At 50.8% G+C, this 20,565-nt stretch overlaps 1 protein-coding gene across 1 annotated transcript; it reads right to left on the minus strand.

Moving 5' to 3' along the window:
- Positions 1-4,619: 4,619 nt before the first annotated feature.
- APOL5 (apolipoprotein L5) lies at positions 4,620-18,817 on the minus strand. Its single transcript, XM_036458854.2, is given in 7 exon segments — positions 4,620-5,510; positions 5,513-5,552; positions 8,652-8,684; positions 8,686-9,562; positions 10,823-10,943; positions 15,658-15,761; positions 18,484-18,817. Coding segments are annotated over 6 exon segments (1,191 nt in total). The 5' UTR covers positions 15,689-15,761; positions 18,484-18,817; the 3' UTR covers positions 4,620-5,421.
- Between the last annotated feature and the right edge of the window lie 1,748 nt (positions 18,818-20,565).

Raw genomic sequence — 20,565 nt, forward strand, 5'->3', positions numbered from 1 at the left:
TTCTCTGGCCTGTGTGTGTGTGTGTGTTAATCCATCAATCCAAGATACAACGTGGACTTGACTTCAGATGAAGAAAGAAGGCAGATGGCTTCCTAAATTTGTAAGCTGGCTAACCTGGGAGAAGTCCGTGAAGTCCAAGGCCGGGCCTGCAGGAGCCTCCCTGTGGCTTCTGGCCCTCTGAGCACCGGTCTTTGCAGAAGCTCCTCTGGTGCTCCTGTTTCTGTGGTCTCTCAGCACCAGCTTCACTGCCTCACCCCCATCCGCCCTGACTGCTGGCCACCCCGTGACCCCCAGGGCCCAGTCCACCCACTTGACCTTCCTTCAGCCTTAGCCACCTTCCTGCCTTCCCCAGGCTCCTGAGCCTTGTCCTTACCTGCGGGAAGTGCTCTCCACCTCGCGCCCAACCCTCTTCTCTCTCAGCTATCCCTCTAGCCAGGAGTTCCCTGAACTCTGACCTCTGATCTCCATCACTCTCGGATCAGCTTGCTTCCTGTTTCATGGAGATCAGCCATCACCGGGAGCTCCTGGGTTGAACTCTGCTTCCAGATCTGCACACCTACCTGAGCTCACCCATTATCCCTTTCGCTCCCGTGGTTAACCTTTGCCCTCTAGTCCTTGTGGCATTTAAATATGCTTAACTCTTAAACACATTAAAACAAATCATTTTTCAAGAGACCAAATCCTCTCCTTCACAGCAAACTTCTGGAATAAGCTTCTGCCTGCTGAGTCCACTTAACTCTTCACCCTGCTGCTGCTGGCTTCTCCCCACAGGACCAGAAGCAGCCCCCCTACACACACACACACACCAACATCTGGTCCCTACGCAGCACTGTTACAGCATAAAGGCATGGTGATGTGCTTCTGTGCATGCGTCCCTGGGTAAGCCCCCCTGATGGTAAGGCCTTGGGGTTTTTGGGGGTGGAAGGGGGTACTCCCTGCTGCATTAATCTGTTGTCTGCACTGGACTGTGAGTGCCTGGAGGTCAGGGACTTTGTCCTGTTTGCTATATCTCCAGGGCCTGGCACATGTAAGTATTCAATAAACCAATGTTTGCTTAACTGCCTTTTTCTACATTTTAAAGTGATAAGTTTCCAAGTTGATTGGTATTTCTAAGAACCCTGTTGCCAGGGGTATGGGGAAGTAGGGTGCAGTGGACGCAGAGGTACAGGCATGTGGGTGGAGTCCCGGGGCAGGGTCCAGTCCAGCTTGCAGTCCAGTATGGGCACCAGGAGCTGAGAGAGGAGGGGCAGACCCTGGGCATTGCCACCACCATCTCTTCATCTCACAAAACCATGATAGCATTCCTTTATCTTACTTTTTCCTTGACCTCACTTCCTGCCTCACTCCAGCTGGTGCCCCATTTTTCTGGAAGACTTCAGCAAAATTCCTCAAAAGTCTTGTCCTTTAGGTTCTTTCTCCCTTCAGCCCTCCCTAGTCAAGCTCTTTGTCGTCTACCATTCCACCATTCCTGTCCTTGTCTAAGTCACCAGTGGCCTCCGTGTTGGTAAGTCTAATCAATGCTCAAACCTCATAGTCCTCGACCTCATGTCCTGGAGGCTTTCTTCACTTAGCTCTCCGGACACCCCATTGCTGGTTCTCCCCACACCTCTGTGTCTGAGCCTTCTTGGTCTCTTTCCATAGTCCCTCACTTCTTACCCTCTACGAGCCCAGGTGCGCTGGGTGCTGACCTTGTACATTTGCTCTTTTGTACCTAAGCTTACTGTTTAGATAATCCTTTCCACTCCTACAATTTTAAATATTTATTTACAAGTTTATACATTTTGGTCAATTTATTGTCGGAGATCCAACATCTTGAGTTTAGATTCATATCTCATTGTCAACTCAACATCTCCACTTGCCTGTGTATTGGGCATCTCAAACTTTATCTCCAAACTGGGCTCCCCACCCCACCCCCCACCTCCACCCTGTCCATCGCAGGTAATGGCAGCTTGATCAGAGCCAAGAGAAGAAAGACCTAAGGACTCTGAGGTCAAGAACAATGAGGTTTGAGCTTTGGTCGGATGTAGCAGCATGGAGGCTGTTGGTGAAATAGACAAGAGGCAGAATGGTAAGGAACAAAAAACCTTGGCGCTATCCTGGCTCTTCTTTTTCTCTCACACCACACACCCATCCGTGAGCAAATCCCGTAGGTTCCACCTTCAGAACACATCCAGAGTTGGACCACTACTCACCATCTCCACTGTTACCACACTGGTTTGAGCCACCCATCTCTCCCACAGATTATTTTAGTAACTTGCTAACTAGTACCCCTGTGATGGCTTTGCCCCTGTAGTCTTTTCTCAACACAACTGCCAGAGTGATGCTGTTAAAATCTCCGTTAGGTTAGGTCACTCCTCTGCTCAAAATCTTCCCATGTTTTCTCACCTCACTAAGAGAAAGCCAAATCCTCCCGTAGCCCTTAGGACCCTGCACCTTTTGGCCTCCCATTGCCTCTCAGTAGACCTCGTCTCCTACCCTCCCTTCGTACTTCCTGAGCCATTACTCTGCTCCCGGCACACCAGGCTCCCTCACCGCCTTCGTGTCTCTGCTCAGATATGAGCCTCTCAGAGAGGTTTTCCCTGATAATCCTATTTTAAATTGCATGTTCCCCACCCTACATTCTGCATTCTCCTTCCCAGATTAATTTTTCTCCCTGACATGCATTAGTTTATATTATCCTATATAATAAAAGAGAAACATGTAAATTGGCTGTACCTCTGCTCACCAGCCAATCAGCAGTGTGTATGCAAATTAACCCAACACAGATGGGTTAATTTGCATACACAGGCACCAGGCAGAGAGTGGAGTGGCTTGGGGAACTTGGCTCCCCAAGTCACCAGCTGGAGAGCAGAGAGGGAGAGCTGGCGACTTGGAGGGCTTGCCAGAGTGGGAAGCTGAGGGACAGAGACAGAGCAGGAAGGGAGCTTGGGGAGCACCGGGAATTCTGGGAATAGTAGTTCTGGTGGCAGCCCCAGGATCAGAAGTGGAAGCCCAGAACTTGGGGAGTACCAGGAATGCTGGGAATCATAGTTCTGGTGGCAGATGGATCTCCTAGACACTGGAGCAAAGTGAGCCTGGAGCAAGTTACTGTTGCGGTGGGAGAATGGAGGGAAAGCAAAGGTGAGACACATAAGTAAAATCAGAGTGTCTAGGAAAAATTAAAGGGAAGATATCCTAAAACTTTCAAGAAATCTCCACCCATGAAGCAAAGAAAAATGTATCTATTATTCTTTGAGCAACAAACCAAACTGGGTTGGGGTCTCAGACAATTCACTTATATGATTGCAAAGACAGAAACTTCCAGATTGGAGAGGGCTCCCCTAAGGGCACCCAGATTGGAGAGGGTGCAGGTCGGGCTGAGGGAATCTTCATGCACCAGGCTTCTAGTACTGTACAATATTTAACATGTTTCTTATTTGTTTCTCCCACTATCACCATGCGAATGTAAACTCCATGAAGGCAGGAGTTTGTTTTATTTACTGGTTTATCTCTAATGCCTAGAACTATGCCTTTCACATGGTGAGTGTTCAAGTATCTGGGTGGGGGGATGGATGGGGATGGATAGATGGATGGGTGGATGGACGGATGGATGGATGTATGTGGATAGATGGATGTGGATAGATGGATGGGTGGGAGTGGGTGGTGTGGATGGATGGATGAATGTGGATAGGTTGGTTGATGGATGGTTTATGTTAATGAGGTGACTTTTGTAAAGCACCTAAGGATGGGTGCTTCTTTGCCAGGAGAACTAACCGTGTGATTGGGAATTAAAACTTTCAGTCCCACCCCCTTATATCTAGAGGGGCTAGAGGTTGAATCAATTGCCAATGGCCAATAAATTCATCAGTCATGCCTACGTAATGAAGCCTCCATTAAACCCAGAACAGCGTTCAGAGAGTGTGCACACTGGGGAAGCAGCATGCTGGCCGTGCCTCTGTGCCAGGCCCAGCTCCACAAGGCCAGCTCCTTTGGTGAGGACCTCGCCCTGTCTCACTGGCTAGTGATTCATGCCCTTCTGTGTCCTTTGTAATAATCGGTGATCTAGTGAACGAATGGTTCTGTGAGCCATTCTAGCAAATTAACCAAATCCAATTGGGGGGGGGGGGCGGGAATGAGGGGAGGGGGGATATAATGAGAACCTCTGACTCGTAGCCAGTCTGTCAGAAGCACAGGGGCCACTGTGTCACTGACTTGCGATCTGTGTGTGAAGGGGGGCAGTCTTGTGGATGGAGCCCTCAACCTGTTGAATCACGGAGTAGACTCTGAGTTTAACTCAATTCTCAGGCACCTTGTTCATGTCACAGAATTGGTTGTTGGGGAACACTACACACCAGCACACACAACACACACAAACATGCCCATGAATACACATGAACAGAAACATACAAGCACACACACACACACACACACACACACACACGTACCATTACACATGCACATTAGGATTGGTCCAGAAACCTAGAAGACTAGGTTTCCCTCAATGTCAGCCTTTGCTAACATCACGAGAATGGTCTTCCATGAAAACACTCATTCTTCTCCCACTTTGGCTGCAGTCAGCCCTGAGGAGACTATTCATTCCAGTGATTTAACAGGCTAATTTAAGAACAGCAGGCTGTTTCTTTAATTTTGATGTAAATATTTAAAATGTGGGTTTTTTCATTTTATAAAACAGTAATTCACATAATAGAATGCTTGAGAAGTACAGAAAGGCAAAGAGAAGAAGGGAACAGTAACCAAAATTCCCTCTAAATAAAGATAGCCACGGTGTAACCTCGCTGTGTGTGTGTGTGTGTGTGTGTACACGCGTGCGCGTGTGTGTTTCTGCATATAGGCTTGAGATATGTGTTTCCTTTGGTTAGGCAAAGGTAGATAAATTTTCATTCTGCTTTTCTCACCTAACTTGATAAAAACATTTTCCATGTTAATCCAACTATTGAGCATTGTTTCGATGGCTACGTAATAGCCTCTTAAGTGGATGACTGGCCTGTATGGCGTCAGTCTTAGTGTCAGAACATTTTAATGGTGTCCCATTTTTCAGTTATAAATTCTGCTGCTGTAAGGGGATAACTTCCTCCCGGTAATGGCTTTTCTCGAACCGCTGACTTCTCCTTGCCACCGGAATGTAGATCCTACCTAGGCGTGAGCAACAAAGACTGCGTGTGTGGTGTGACTAGTGACGGGGTGGGGACCACGTGAGGAGGGGGGTGGCAGGGGAGCAGAGCATAGTTTATTGTAAGACAGAGGGGTTTTCCCATTTGATTGTAATTGTACTGTGTAATTATATACCGTTTGGAAAATACACGTGTTCTAAATGTGTCTCAGGCCCAGTCGGAACTGACATGTATGTTTAGGTCTCCTTGGACTCTAGCCCTGACTGCCACCCACCCCCACCCCCCACAGAGCGTCTGATCTCTTGCAAATCTAGTCTGGTCCCCGGTATTTCTGGAGTCCCCTGGGGTTACCGCACAGTGCTGCAGGTCTCCTAGCACCCTCTCTGGGCACCCCGTCGTTGAAGACGTGCATTCTGCCTCTGCTGGGGCCAGCCTGGCCAACTAGGGCGAAAGGAGAAGAAAGGAGTTAGTCACTCCCGTGGATTGACTGGGATCACACACGGGTTCGTGTGGGCGCCCAGCTCTCACAGGGCTGAGGAGGTAGTTCCCCCACCTACAGGGCAGCCTCCGTCGGTCTGGTTCACAGCTAGGCCCCACATGTGCCCACACCCAGGTGCTAATAACACTTGTGCTTTGAAGAACTGAATGTCTGGCCCCTCTGGCTGGAAATGCACACAGGCCATGTGCAGAGGGACCAGTGAGGTGACGGGCAAGGGCACAGGCCCAGAATGCATGTCTGCGGAGCAGAAACAGAAGACACCCACTTCTCTTACCGTCTGGGCTTCCTCCCCACCTCCCACTACCCATCCCCCTCCCTCCACCCTGGGAGTACCCACCACCCTGTCCTCCTTGTGTCATTCCATGTACCTCTCCTCCTCGTTAATGGCTTATCTGGGGTCTGTCCCTCCTCAAGTACCATGAGGCAGGGACTGTCTTTTCTCAGGATCCTCGGTGCCCTGCAGGCTCCTGGCCTGAGTTTGTGCTTGCTCCAAGACAGGCAAGGGAAGGGTGGGCAAGGCCCTTCAGAATATGAATCCTTGTGTAAAATAATTTACCCCCAAAGCTGCTCCTGGCCTATTAGGAAGCTGGAGAATGTACCCGGTGGGTAAAAGGATATGGATGTACATTGGAATCTTGTTTCTCAAACTTAATCCATTCCACAAGGCTTTTCAAGGGCGATGTGATAAAAAATTTAATCATTTTTTTCCCCATTAGAAATAATGTAAATTGAATTAATTTGTTCCAGACCCAAAAATGATTCCCTATTTCAACTTTTCTTATATACAGTATTAGAGGCCCGGTGCACAAAATTAGTGCACAGGAGGAGGAGGGTCCCCTGGTTCAGTTCTGGTCAAGGGCATGTGCCCGGGCTGCAGACTCCATCCCTAGAGTCTCTCTTCAATCCAGGACCCCTCCAGGGATGTCCAATTGCCATCTACACTCAGACATTCCTCTCACAATCCAGGACTGTTGGCTCCTAACTGCTCATGCCTGCCTGCCTGATCACCCCTAACTGCCTCTGCCTGCCAGCCTGGTTGCCCTCAACTGCCCCCCTCTGCTGACCTGGTCTCCCCTAATTGACCCCCCCTGCTGACCTGGACACCCCTAACTGGCCCCCATCCAGCCTGGTCACTCCTTACTGCCCCATCTGCTGGCCTGGTTGCCCCCAACTCCTTCCCACTGGTCTGATTGCCCCCAACTTCCTCCCCTGCCACCCTGGTCACCCTATGCAGCCTGTTATTCAGTCATTTGGTCATCCCTCACTAACCCCCCTGCCAGCCTGGTTGCCCCATGCAGCCTGCTGTTCAGTCACTAGTTTGGTCATTTAGGTTGTGACGGCCCCTGGCTTTTTGTATATTAGGCTATGTCTAATATACTGTTTAATTTATAAACACTTGTCTTAAATTTATCAAACCACCCCCTTCTAATCTTAAAGGAGTTTTTTTATATATCACTGCCTCTGAAATGCTATCACAGGCTAACTGCTTTTCCTTTATCCATGCCACAACAGTTTTTCTATCTATTCGGTTGCCTATGATTGCTGTTTTGTGAGCACTTTCACACCCTTAGCAACATTATCTTTTGCTAATTGATGGCCTCTTTGTTTTATTTTTTAAATACATTTATATTGATTTCAGAGAGGAAGAGAGAAGGGGGGGAGAGAAAGAGAAACATCAATGATGAGAGAGACTCTGGGGATGGAGTCCGCAGCCTGGGCACATGCCCTTGACCAGAACTGAACCAGGACCTTTCAGTCTGCAAGCTGATGCTCTATCCTCTGCATCAAACCAGCCTAGGCTGATGGCTTCTTTATGTTTTAAAATTATGCTAATTTCAGCAACCAAAGCATTCTCTCCTTTGCATGTTGCCTGCCATGCTGATACCTCACTTGAAAGGGTTGTCTGTTCAAAGATGGAAATTTTGGTCCAAAACAGACACTTTTTTTTCTGTGAACAACTTGGCCCGGAACCAGGTTGTTGGAGATGGGAGACGTTGGAGAAACGAGGTTCGACTGTAGAGGAATGGGAAGAACCCCCACCTCCATCTCCACCCCACTTAAAACAGGGGTCCCAAACTTGCCACACAGGATCACTAGGAGAGCCTTTAAAATGTCCAAAGCCCAGGTCCTACCTCACATCAGTTAGATCCACTCATCGGTGTGTGTTAAGGCTTCCCAGGCGAATTCAACATGCAGACGGGATTGGGACACTTTCTTCGTCCTTTGCCCCGTCACAGACCCCAATTAATGGGTCAGTGCATGAACTAATGAGCGAATGAATCAATGAATGAATCAATGAATGAATCAATGAATTTATGAGCCTCACAGTCTTCTGGGTCTCTTCCCAGCATCTGAGGCAGTGGCCTTGCTATCCGGTCCCATCACACCCTCTCTGTAGAATTAAGGAGGAATTTTGAAATTCAGCTTCATTTTCCTGATAATCGTTTTCATTTCCTACACCAAGGTAGTTAATGTCTCTGAATAAGGGAGTCTAGGAATACAAATTCCTTTTTAAGGAAGGATCCTTTCCCAACTTATTTGAAGAGTCACCTTTACCATGAAATGCCACTCACGTCATTCAACACAACTAGGGCGCACCTGCTGTGAGCCCAGCACGGCTCACCTGCCGGCGCTCTGCAGAAAGACAGCCAGCTGGCACCCAACACACAGGCTAAAACCGGTTTGGCTCAGTGGATAGAGCATCGGCCTGCAGACTGGAAGGTCCAGGGTTCGATTCCGGTCAAGGGTGTGTACCTTGGTTGCAGGCATATCCCCAGTAGGGGGTGTGCAAGAGGCAGCTGATGGATGATTCCCTCTCATTGAACTCTCTATCCCTCTCTCTTCCTCTCTGTAAAAAAATCAATAAAATATATTTTAAAAACAACAAAAAACAAACAGATGATTTCAAAGACGCACGGTCAGCGCTTTGGGAGAAAAGCACAGGATGCTGGAAGTAGCAGGAGGGACCTCATTTAAGGGAGGAGTGTGGGAAAGTCCTCTCTGGAAAAGGCAATTGTGATTATGTGTGTTTCCATGCCTACCTGGTTGGCATCCCCACTTATCCTCGGCATCCTTTGCCCTTTTTCCTCCCTCCTGGTTCAGCCTCTGGATGGTCAGCATGTAGCGCTGGGACTGCTGGTCCAGCTCCTGCTCCAGCTCCCGGGAGAGCCTCCTCAATTCCTCGGCCATCTCCGTCCTCGCCCCGTCTTCCAGGTGCCTCCAGTTCTCCCGGATGCTTCTCATGTCCTGCATGAGGAAGTAGCCAGCCCCAGCTACGCTCAGCATCCGGGCAGCGCGGGTCATAGCCAGGACAGGCGCCCCCGCCGCTCTCTGCACCCCGGTGGCCCTCCAGAAGGGCACACGCCTTGTGGCCACGAAGTTCCTGACCCTCGCAATGAAGCTAGAGCTGGCCTGGGCCTTGTGGAAGGCCCGAAGCTGCCTGATGCTCCCGAGAGCGTCCACACACCTCCTGATGAATCTCGCATCAGAGAAAGGCATCCCTCCCCCGGTTCCAGCCTCCGCGCCCATGGAGAGACTCGCCAGTCTGCTAGCTCTGTCTCTTGCTGCCGCATTGCTCCTATTTTCTAAGACATTTGTCAAAATGTTGGTGGCAGCAGCTGCTAACCCCAGGCTCTGCCCTGCTGCTGTGAGCAGCAGGCTCCCTCCTGTTGTCACGGGTGCCAGGGCCACACCCAGGATGGTCATGACGCTGGACACCGCCCCCGAGGAGCTGGCCACCAGGCTGGTCTTGGTGAGCATCTTGTGGGTTGTGTCAACTTGGTCTGCGATGCTGCGAAGTTCACTGATAGTCTTCTCCAGCTGGTGCTTCCGCCAGGGAAACTCTTGGAGAAACATCATCTCCTCCTGGGACAGGTTCCCGGACGGCCAGAGCCCTTCCTCCCGTCGCATCAGCTCCTGGGCCACCATATAGTACAGCACATCGACTTCGTTCCTGTGGGCGGACACAGCACACGCGTGTTTTCCCAACTCGGGGACGGGCTCACCTGGGAGGCTAAGGACTTCTGGGTCATCTCAGTTCCCGAACGCCTGGGGGGAGCAGCGCCCCGGGAGTCAAGGTACAACCTGGGGAGCAGTGAGATAGACGGTGGCCCTCGGGCCTGCCCCCCTCTGGGGGCAGGAACTGGGGATGCGATCCCTCTGCATGGCCTGACGGGCTGTGACGCCCATGTGATGAATCAGGCACAATATTGTCCCGTCCCTGCATCACTAAATCTTTTCGTCACTGAATCTTTTCTTAATAAACACACCTCTGTGTGTAATTTGTGCATCTGCACAGGCTGGTGTGCAGGTCTGTCCTGGGAAATAGAATATAAGAGCCTGTGGAAGTTGTGTTCTCCATTTCTGCTTTTTCTGTTTAAAGGGGATGCATCTGGAAATCGTGGTTGCTTCTGGGGAGGGAGCGGGCCCCTGGGGTCAAAGCTTTGTGGGACACTTCCTTTTGACTGTCTGCTCTTCTGTTCCTTTCAAGTTTTGTATCACGTGCACACATTAGACGCATTTTAAAAAATGGTAAAATAGCCTACACTTCTAAAAAATAAAAAAGGTGCGGGGGGCGGGGGGGGCCTCCAGGGAGACACCAAATATCCCCTCTCCCCTAGGGGAGGGCTCCCGGCCATTCACTCGGACACGCGTGCATTTTGGAAACTGGAAGCAGATTTCCAACAGAGGGCAGCCGTGCTTGGGAACAGCGGGTTCTGCTCTGCTCGCCCGTTAACAGGCCGGGAGAGGCGCCTTGTCTTACAGGAAGAGGGGCTGCCCGTGTGGACACCGTGGGCCTGTGCCAGATGCTGCAGTCGTCTTCCTACGGCTCATGAGTCTGACTTGTCTGGCCCCCGGGGTCTGGGTTTAGGATATCGGAGAGCGTGTCTATGGGGAAGGAGGCAGGCCTCGCAGGAAAACCCCACAAAGCCCAAGCAGCCCCAAGCCCCGGAGGAGCTGTTGGCAATGGCGTCAGAGCCCTCTGGTGCCCGGCAAACCATCAGCAGCCTCCAGTAGACCGGCCAGCTGCCCCCTCCCCAGGGAAGCAGGAGCGGCTTCTGACATCCTTCCCATCAAGTCACTGTGTGCCCGGTGCGTGCCAGGCGCCTTCCCGGTGCTGGGATTCCGGCAGCGAGCACACCAGCCCGGTCCCTGCCTGCACAGAGCTCTCCCTCTGGCACTTCCACCCCAGACATCACTGCTCTGGGGTTACCTTCCAAAACGAAGCTGCTCCATCACTGCCTCCCAAGCTTGCCAATCAGAGAGGAGCCAGTGCATGTCGTCTGTGGTCATGGTGGCAAGGCCTTCAACGATGCTCCGGGGAAGCAGACCATCTAAGTACAACATTTGGGAACAACATGAGCAACATTAGAATACGTCAAAAACTGTAATGTCTCACAAGTTGCACGTCTTTTTTTTTTTGCCTGGTGATTTCAAACAAACAAACTGTGACGATGCCCAGAGCTAACCAGGATGCAGTCGAACTGGGCATCTCTTAGATTTCTGGTGGCTCTCGAATTTTTGCTATCACATGTTTAGACACAAGAATCTTCTGATGATCATCCAATAACCCAACAACAGGCACCAAGACGATTAGGGCCATTTAAGACGGCAGCAGGAAGCCCTATTGCAGGAATCTTCCTGCAAGGGGCATCTAGTTTAAGTTATAATATTGCAAACTCAGAAGCAAGTGAGCGTGCGTTCCATCCAGCCCGCTGCTCTACCTTCCTGGAAGGATTGTCCCGTCCCTGCTCAACCCTTCCTGAGCGGAGGCATTCCCTGGCTGGTTAGCTGTTTGTTTAACAAGGTCGGTGTCGGGCAGCAGACTACGTCACCCCAAAGATGCCTCTTTGATCACGCAATGTTTTGAGTTGTCGGCACCTGGAAAACAGCAATGCAGGAGGCTGTCTCTGAACTCCCTTTGTCTGCCTACAGACACATCCACCAAAAGGCAGTCGGCTGTCCTGGGTCCCCTTCCCGGAGTGTCATCAACCAGGGAGGTAGACTCTTGTTACAGGAGAGGAGACTGGAAGTTGACACCACACCCAGGCACACTTTGTCACGAATTATCATACCTCCCCTCTGTTTTCCCAAGGATCCTTCATCTTTCCTAAAAAAAAATAATTTACTCCCCTCGGCGAGGCCTGAAGCCCCTCCCCTTTCTCTATGAAAATGGTGCTTAAGATTGAATTGGAAGCCTCCTTAGGGAGTTACTCGTTTTTCCCTGGATATCACCCATTTGTTCATGAAGGATATGTGTCAACAGACTTTTCTTTTTTTCTGTTTTTTTTTTTTTAAATATATTTTATTGATTTTTTACAGAGAGGAAGGGAGAGGGATAGAGAGCTAGAAACCTCGATGAGAGAGAAACATCGACCAGCTGCTTCCTGCACACCTTCCTACCGGGGATGTGCCCACAACCAATGTACATGCCCTTGACCGGAATCGAACCTGGGACCTTTCAGTCCACAGACCGACGCTCTACCACTGAGCCAAACCAGTTTCGACTGGTTTTTCTTTTATTACAAGGGTCTCAGATAAGAACTCAGAAGGGTAGAGGAAAAATTATTTTTCCTCCCCTCCATAGATAATGTTGCCTAGCGACCCTTGCTTCGAATCCCTTATGCTGCAGCTTTCTGTGTTGTTCAGAAATCACCCCTGATCCTGTTGATTTTTTCTTTTATTTCCAGTAACTTTTCAAATGCATATTCTTGTTCACGTGGCTTTCATAGCATGCTATGACTGTGTCTGTTATTTTCCAGATGTAAAATTGTAGGACAAGTATTGTCCATATTGCTACACCACTACCGGATGATTATTATTATTTTTTAATGTATTTTATTGATTTTTTACAGAGAGGAAGGGAGAGGGATAGAGAGTTAGACACATCGATGAGAGAGAAACATCGATCAGCTGCTTCCTGCACACCTCCCTACTGGGGATGTGCCCGCAGCCAAGGCATATGGCCCCAACTGGAATCGAACCTGGGACCTTTCAGTCCGCAGGCCGATGCTCTATCCACTGAGCCAAACCAGTTTTGGCCAGATGATTGTTTTTGATGGCTCTGCTCTTTCATCAAGAGGGGCCTGCCCTCATGTTTACAGACATACGCCCTTCCTGCCACACAGCGGGGTCTTCATGTGTTTGTCACCCGTGTGAGTCCCTCATATCATGGCACTGACCCTGTCCTGGTTGCTGTCCCCACTCTGGCCAGTGGCTGGGCCAGGGATTGGTTCCCACGCCCGCCTCTGCTTTCTGACTGCTTGCAGTTCGGCGTGCAGGGCCTGGGGAGCTGCTTATATTTCCAGTTAAACTGGGGAAAGGAAGCTACTTGCTGTCATCGTATTGACAAACATGTGCCTTTTAGAAGGTCTCAGCTTAGATCCTGAGTGAACCCACCGTCTGCTGCATCCCCTCCTACCCAGCGATGCGATATGCTTCTCAGGATTCTATTCTCCCTCCTCCTTCTAGGTAAGATTTGCCGCTGCTTTGCATTCCATGCTAATGTTATTTCCTACTATCACTTACTGTTGTGTTTTCTAACTGATGCAGTTACTCGGTAGAAACAGTATTCATTTTTAATACTCCTCTGGGCTTCACCGAATTTTTATTCCTTGCAATAATGATTAAATGAATAACTCATGAACACATAATGTTGGGTTTCTTTCCTGTTGTTTTTTTTTTTTTCTTTCAATATTTCTTTTTCTTATTTTGGTTCCATATCTCATTAGGCTAGGTTGAATTCTTAAATTATTTAATTTTATGAAATTGACTCCAGTATTTTACTGTTGGCAGTTGGTTTATAAAAACACTCTTTCACCTAAGGCGGTACGTTTTATGCCTGTATTTCCATATTTTTATTAGGATGAGGTGCTGAGTTTTTAGACTCTAACGAGATTATTGTAATTTTCCTTTTTTATTTATCCCATGAGTATAGTGTATTATGTGCATAAATTTCCATATATTGAATTATTCTTATATTCTGTGGAAACCATTGCAGATTTTTGCATCGGTATGTTACAGATTTATATGTTCTAATATCGTATTCATTATGTTTACCTTAGAGTCATAAGTGATATTGAACTACAGTTTTCTTTTCTGAAAACTTCATAGAATATAGGTAATAACACATTTCTGGAACAATTTATATGACATGAAAGTTGCTTGTTTTCTAAAAGAGCTTTCAGGTTTTTTTATGTTTGCCTCATCTTCCTGGGATGCTTTTAATCTTTTCAAGTTTTTAATGTGAGTAACATATTCCACTTCTCTTCACTAAGACCAAAACCTCTCTCTCCCACCCTCTCCCTGTCCTTTTTTAAAATATATATATTTTTATTTATTTCAGAAAGAGAGAGAGAGAGAGAGAGAGAGAAACATCAATGATGAGAGAGAATCATTGATCCACTGCTTCATACACACACCACACAGGGGGTTGAGCCCACAACCTGGGCGTGTGCCCTGACTGGGAATTGAACTGTGGCCTCGGGAATCAAACTCTTCAACCGTGAGCCATGCCAGCTTGAAGAGTTAAGCAGCAATAACAAGCCTGGTGGCAGTGCTCAGTGGTTGAGTGTCAATCTATAAACCAGGAAGTCAGGGTTCGATTCCCAGTCAGAGCACATGCCCAGGTTGTAGGCTTGATCCCTGATTGTGCAGGAGGCAGCCGATCAGTGATTCTTTCTCATCATTGATGTTTCTCTCTCTCTCTCCCTCTCCATTCCTCTTTGAAATAAATTAAAATATCTTTAAAAACAAAAAATAAACAAACAAAACATAGCATTAAAAAAAGAAGAAGCAATAACAAAATCCCTACTCTTTCAAAGTGCACTTGGGCCGAAACCAGTTTGGCTCAGTGGTAGAGCGTCAGTCTGAGGACTGAAAGGTCCCAGGTTCGATTCCGGTCAGAGGCATGTACGTTGGTTGCGGGCACATCCCCAGTACGGGTTGTGCAAGAGGCAGCTGGTCGGTGTTTCTCTCTCATCGACGTTTCTAGCTCTCTATCTCTCTCCCTTCCAATCTGTAAAAAATCAATAAAAATATTTTTTTTAAAAAGTGCACTTGGTTCTCATTTTCCGTAAACAGGGATTTCTCGTGTTCTTTGAAAAGGTGTTTCACAGAAGAAGAAAGACAATGGCCGATCAACTCATGAAAAGTTGTTTAACATCAGGAGTCACCAGAAAATGCAAACGCAGGTACCATTTCCTTGGTCACTTTGGCAGAAGTGAAAAGGATGCCGGGAGCATCCTGCGCTGAGCGAGGGGAGGGTGTGTTCTCAGACACGTGGCTGAGCCTAGAATAGAAGCCTTTGGAAGGACGGTTCGGAATATCAGGTAACATATAATGTACACAGGTCTGACACTCGGCATCACCCTGCAGACATTCATGCCATACAAACACACTGGCGTGTGCACAGACACGTGCAAGGCTGCCCACCAGGCCCTGGAAGTGGTGAAAACAAGTGGACACAATTTGAATATCCATGAAGGGAGACGGGTTACATGACAGTACACCAATATGAGATAAAGACTTAAAATGTGACAAACAACGAGGCTCTCTGAGGTAAAATCCCATAATTAAACCCGTCTTGCCAAAGGACTGTGCTCGGGAGACCCGGGCCCACCCGGGAGCGTAGGAGGTGCTGCCCTGGGTTCCCATCACCATGGTTTCTGGCAATGACCCTGAGTGAGGAGGTGTGGCTGGCCCAAGGCCAAGTTCAGGGACTTCTGGGGGTCCTGACTCCTGACTGCACACCCACAGGATGACCTCCGACCTGGCCATCCGAGCCCGCCAGCTGAGAGTCGCAGGGGCCGGAGGGGGTGACCTGAGTATGTATTCTGATTTGGGGCTCATGAAATACAGTCTTTGTGTCCAAGGAACCTCAGATGTCTCTACTTGGGGGAGGAGGGTGAGCAGACCTCATGGGAAATAGGGCAGGATCCTCACCCACATCCAGGGCCCCGGGCCACTGCCCAGTCTCCAGGGTCACCCGTCACAGATGAGATGGTGAACTGTGGTCAGAAGACACTGTCGAGGAGTGGAGAGCGTTACCTGAGTGGATTCTTGCTGGTGCCATGGCCATGGTGCCTCCAGGGCTCCTTGTGCTTCTCTCCGGAGGTGGCGATGGGTCTGGGCTGGAAGAGACGCCGCCCCACCTGGGAAAGAGGAAAGCAGACCCGCTGTCACTCAGGAGGGGAGCGGCTTCACACAGAGCGGAGACCTAGGAACGCAGGCCTAGGAGTTCACAAACAGGTGAACCCCACGGGAGACGGTGGGCTCGGGGGAGGGATGGGGGAGGAAGCCGGCTGAGGGGGGAGCCCTGGGAAATGCCGACCGAGTAGAGGGAACAAGGGGTTTAATGGGTCAGTTTCCATTTGGGAAGATGGAAAGTTCTGGAGATGGGCAGTGGGGATAGTTGCCTAATAATATGAATGTGCTTAATGCCACTGAACTGGACACATAGAAATGGTTATGATGGTCAGTTTTATGTTATATTTTGCTGCAATAAAAAATATATACCACAAAAAAAAAAAGACAGTAACAACAACAAGAAAAATAAGTGGCAAATAAAGAATACTCACCAGGAAAGTGTTACCAAAAAGCCAATGAAAATAGCAAACACTATTTCGGCAATTAATATTTTTAAAGCCAGGGAAGCAATTTCCTTGACAATGCAAGGAAATAGCTCTGAGGGTTCAAGGAAATTAACTGGGGAAGTTTAGGAAAGAAGAGGGAGAAAAATAAAGCCGTCACAAAAATAAATGCTTATTGGAATTCACATAAGGGAAAAGAGACCCTATTTAAAAAAAAATTTTTTTTAAAGCAACACTGCAGACAGATGAAGAAAGTAAGCAAATGAAGTGAAAACAAAGTGCTGAAAAACTTGGGCCAGCATGTACGGAATCGAGGCTCCATGCGCAGGTCAGAATCCCCGAAGAAGAAAACTGGGAGATGCGAACAGAATGGATGTTGAAGCAGCACCTACAAAAGCTGTGAGGAGTATTTTTGTGACATATGCTCTTAGGTGCATTGAAGTAGAGATATTTTGGTTGGTAATAGCTTACATCTGCTTTTTAGAATTTATCTAGAAACTCATAATACGTCTCTCTTCTTAGCTTTTTATTCAGAATCCACACCCCTCATTTTGCAGACACTAATGATAAACAAAAGGAAGCAGAGACAAATCCCTTTGATGCCCCCTACCTTCCCCCCTCCAACCCCCTTCCCCTCCACGTGCCCCCCCCCCCATGATAATCACCAAACAACAAATATTTTGACTGGTATATCCTAATATATAAAAAGCCAGGGGCCCTGATGACCTAAATGACAGAACAAATGACTGAACAAGCAGGCTGCATGGGGCGACCAGGCCAGCAGAGGGGGTCAGTTGGGGGCAATTAGGCTGGCAAGGGGGGAAAGTTGGGGTTGACCAGACCGGGGAGGAGGGGCAGTTAGGGGTGACCAGGCCAGGGAAGAGGGGGAAGTTGGGGAAGACCTGGCTAGCAGCAGGGGGCAGTTAGGGGTGACCAGGCCAGCAGGAAGGCAGTTAGGAGCAACCAGGCTGGCAAGAGGGACAGTTGGTGATTAGGCTGGCAGGGAGGCAGGGAGGGGCAACTAGACCAGCAGGGGGGCAGTTAGAGTGACCAGGCTGGTAGGGAGGGGGCAGTTGGGGGCAACCTGGCCAGCAGTAGGGAGCAGTTAGGGGCAACCAGGCTGGCAGGGAGGGTCAGTTGGGGGTGACCAGGCCGGCAGGGGGGGCAGTTAGGGGTGACCAGACCAGCAGAGGGGAGCTGTTGGGGGCACCCAGGCCAGCAGAGGGAGGCAGTAAGGGGTGACCAGGCCAGTGGGGTGGGGACAGTTAGGAGTGACCAGGCTGACAGGGAGGGGGCAGTTGGGGTGACCTGATCAGCAGCAGGGGGCATTTAGGGGCAACCAGGTTGGCAGAGCAGCATTGACGACCAGGCAAGCAGTAGGTGAGCAGTTAGGAGCCAGTGGTCCAGAGTTATGAGAGGGATGTCCAACTGCCGATTTAGGCTCAATCCTTGAGATCAGGCCTAAACCAGCAGTCGGACATCCTCAGAGGGATCCCAGTGCAGACTGGGCTGAGGGGACCTCCTGTGCATGAATTTTGTTCACCAGGCCTCTAATCTATAGATATAAAGAGCCAGAGTCCGTAACATCCAAAAGGACCGGAGAAATGACCGAACGCCAGGCTATGTGTGCAGGAGGCTCGGGTAGGCAGGGACGTGTGGCAGTGGGGACGGGGATGGGGATGGGGTTGGGGATGGGGATGGGGATGGGGATGGGAATGGGGGAGGCGGGGCCAGTGGAGGGGGGTCTCTACTCCCCACATGGGGGCTGCGGAGGCTGTGAGCCCTCTAGACGGCCTGCAGGCACAGGCACCACCTCCATGCCACGTCCCCACTTCCGTCAGTCCCACCAGCCCTGAGGCGCCTCCCTGAGCTGTTTCAGGCAAGGCCTGTGGGATGACCCCTCCCGACCCCCCCCCACCCCCCCGACTTGGCGCACCCATGGTAGCAGTCGGTCCTTCAGGCCCACCAGCTCACAGCCTTTTCTCCCTTTCTTTCCCTCCCTCCCAGCTCCTCCTCGGAGCCTCTCTCAAAAAGAGGCCTCAGCCCCTGAGAGAGAGAGAGAGAGAGAGAGAGAGAGAGAGAGAGAGAGAGAGAGAGAGAGAGAGAGAAGGTGGGGGTGGGGAGAGGGAGAAAAGGGAGGCAGGCAGGCCTGGAGGACTGCTGAGAGGAGAAAGAGAGACTGGGAGAGCCTGGGATGGAGAGATGGAAACAAAACAGACTGGATGGAAGGGAGGCCTGTGGGGGCCAGGACTGAGATGTGTCACCGACCCCCTCCCCAACTCACGTGCGGTGCTCAGGAGGGAGCAGGCTGGGGCGGAGGAGGGTGCCCTCGCCTCTGGAGGCTCCCAGGATCTTCACACTGCCTCCCAAAGGCGCCCCAAGTCCCTCTTCCTCTCAGTGCCCCACCGCGGGGGCCGTGGATCCTGGGTCGCCGCAGCACCCGCGTGCAGGGCCCTCCCCCAGGACACGGGGAGAGAGAGTGCCCAGCTCTCACACTCACTCACAACTGCACACACACAGACACACACAGCCTTTCCTCCCTCTCTCGGAGCCTCTCTCAGAAATCTGAGGCCTCAGGGAAGGAAGAGGGTGGAGCTGCAAACTACCCTATGCTCTTCCTCTCTCTCCCTTCCAGGGCGTCTGCTCTGCATCGGACCTTTGGAATCCAGGGCTCCGGCTGTTTTACAACAGGATGGGGCCAGCGGGAAAGGGTAAACAGCACCAAAGATGGCTGATGCGGCCACCCACCTCTGCCTCAGCTGGACCAATTAGTTCAGCCTCAGAACAGTGGCACTCAGCGGGGATCCCCACTTCCCCAGCCACGGCTCTAGGGTCTCTGTGCCAACCTCCTCTCCCCCTTGGCCCTCCCCACCGCTGGTGCTCGCTGCAGCTCCGTGGGCCTTACTTAGCCACCCCTCCCTCCCTCCCTCCCTCTTCCCACAAAAGAGGCTGCACCTCATATTCATAGAAACTTTGTAACAAGAAGAAAAAAAAAAAAACACAAAAAATGATGACCAAGAGGATTCGGAGTCCGGCTCAGGAGAACGGAGAGAAGGGAGAATTCCATAAGTTGGCCGATGCCAAGGTATGTCTGAGTGACTGCCTGGCGTGTGACAGGTGTGTGACCGCAGAGGAAGAAGTCCGAGTGTCTCAGCAGTGGGAAGGATCAGCGAGCAGGCGGGCAGTAAGGAGCGAGGGGTTCCAGACTGCGAGAGGGATTTCCAACTGTCGGCTCGAGGGAAGGGGCCTAAGCCAGCAGGCGGACATCCCCTGAGGGGTCCTGGATCGCAAGAGGGTGAAGGCCGGGCTGAGGGACGCTCCCCTCCCCTCCCCCACACAAATTTTGTGCACCGGGCCCCTAGTTACTTCATAAAGGACTTCACATTCATTTCCTCGAATTTGCCCTAAACAAACCTTGTGAGGCGAGAGCATGTATGTCTCGTGCATGTCACAGCCGAGGGACGCTCCGTGCGCGCAGGCGGAGGACTTACTCAGGTCTCTCCCGTGGGCGCAGGCTGAGGACGCCGGGGACCCTCCCTTCCGCCGGTCTGCCTTTGGCTTCTGCTCGGGGTCCCCACACGTGAAGGCGCGTCTCTCTAGCTGTGGGATCTCAGGCAGATGGGATGGGGCAGCCTCGAGCCAGGTTTCCAGAGTCCAGGCCGTGCTGACCCCGGCGGCTAAGCCGTGTGGACAGAGGACAAAAGGTTGGACAAATGAGTGACCGCTTACCCCCAGGTAGGAGCTGGCACAGAACTATTTGGGTTTCTCCTCCCAAATGAAACCTCTGATGGTCAACGGCTCCGCGGAAAGAGTGTATTTATTCGGCACAGGACCTTGTTCAGGCACAGCTCCCCCCCTTTCCCGCCCCCCTCCCCAACCCGGCCTTTGCTTTCCTTTCAGTTGTTGGGGTATTTCTGAAGCAGGACGTGACCCTGAGGACAAACACACCAACACATCTCACACACCAGCACCTCTCAGACTTCATGTGCCCCCAAGGCCTGGGAGCTCCTCGGATTGCCCATTTGGGCTCAGGTCTTGGGAAAGGCCTGACGGTCTGAGTTCCCAACCACACTCCCAGGGGTCCCCGTGGCTCTGAAGTTCCAGGCCAGGCTTCGGCCTGTGGCTCGTGGCCCGCTGGCCTGACCCCTGACGGTCCCAGCCCTGGGCCTCTGTTTTCATCCCCGGATGACCCCCCGGTGAACAAACACAGAGTCGCCTGTCGCCTGGGGACAGTTTCGGTTTGCAAAGATGAGGCAAGTCCTGGAGAGGGTGGCGGGGGCAGCTGCCCAGCGCTGCCAATGGACCTGGACAGGTCCGTATGCCGTTCTGTACACTCCACCACACGTGGCAAAAATCCAGGTTCAAA

This window comes from Pipistrellus kuhlii, unplaced genomic scaffold (genome assembly GCF_014108245.1).
Source record: "Pipistrellus kuhlii isolate mPipKuh1 unplaced genomic scaffold, mPipKuh1.p scaffold_m20_p_3, whole genome shotgun sequence".
Taxonomy (NCBI): domain Eukaryota; kingdom Metazoa; phylum Chordata; class Mammalia; order Chiroptera; family Vespertilionidae; genus Pipistrellus; species Pipistrellus kuhlii.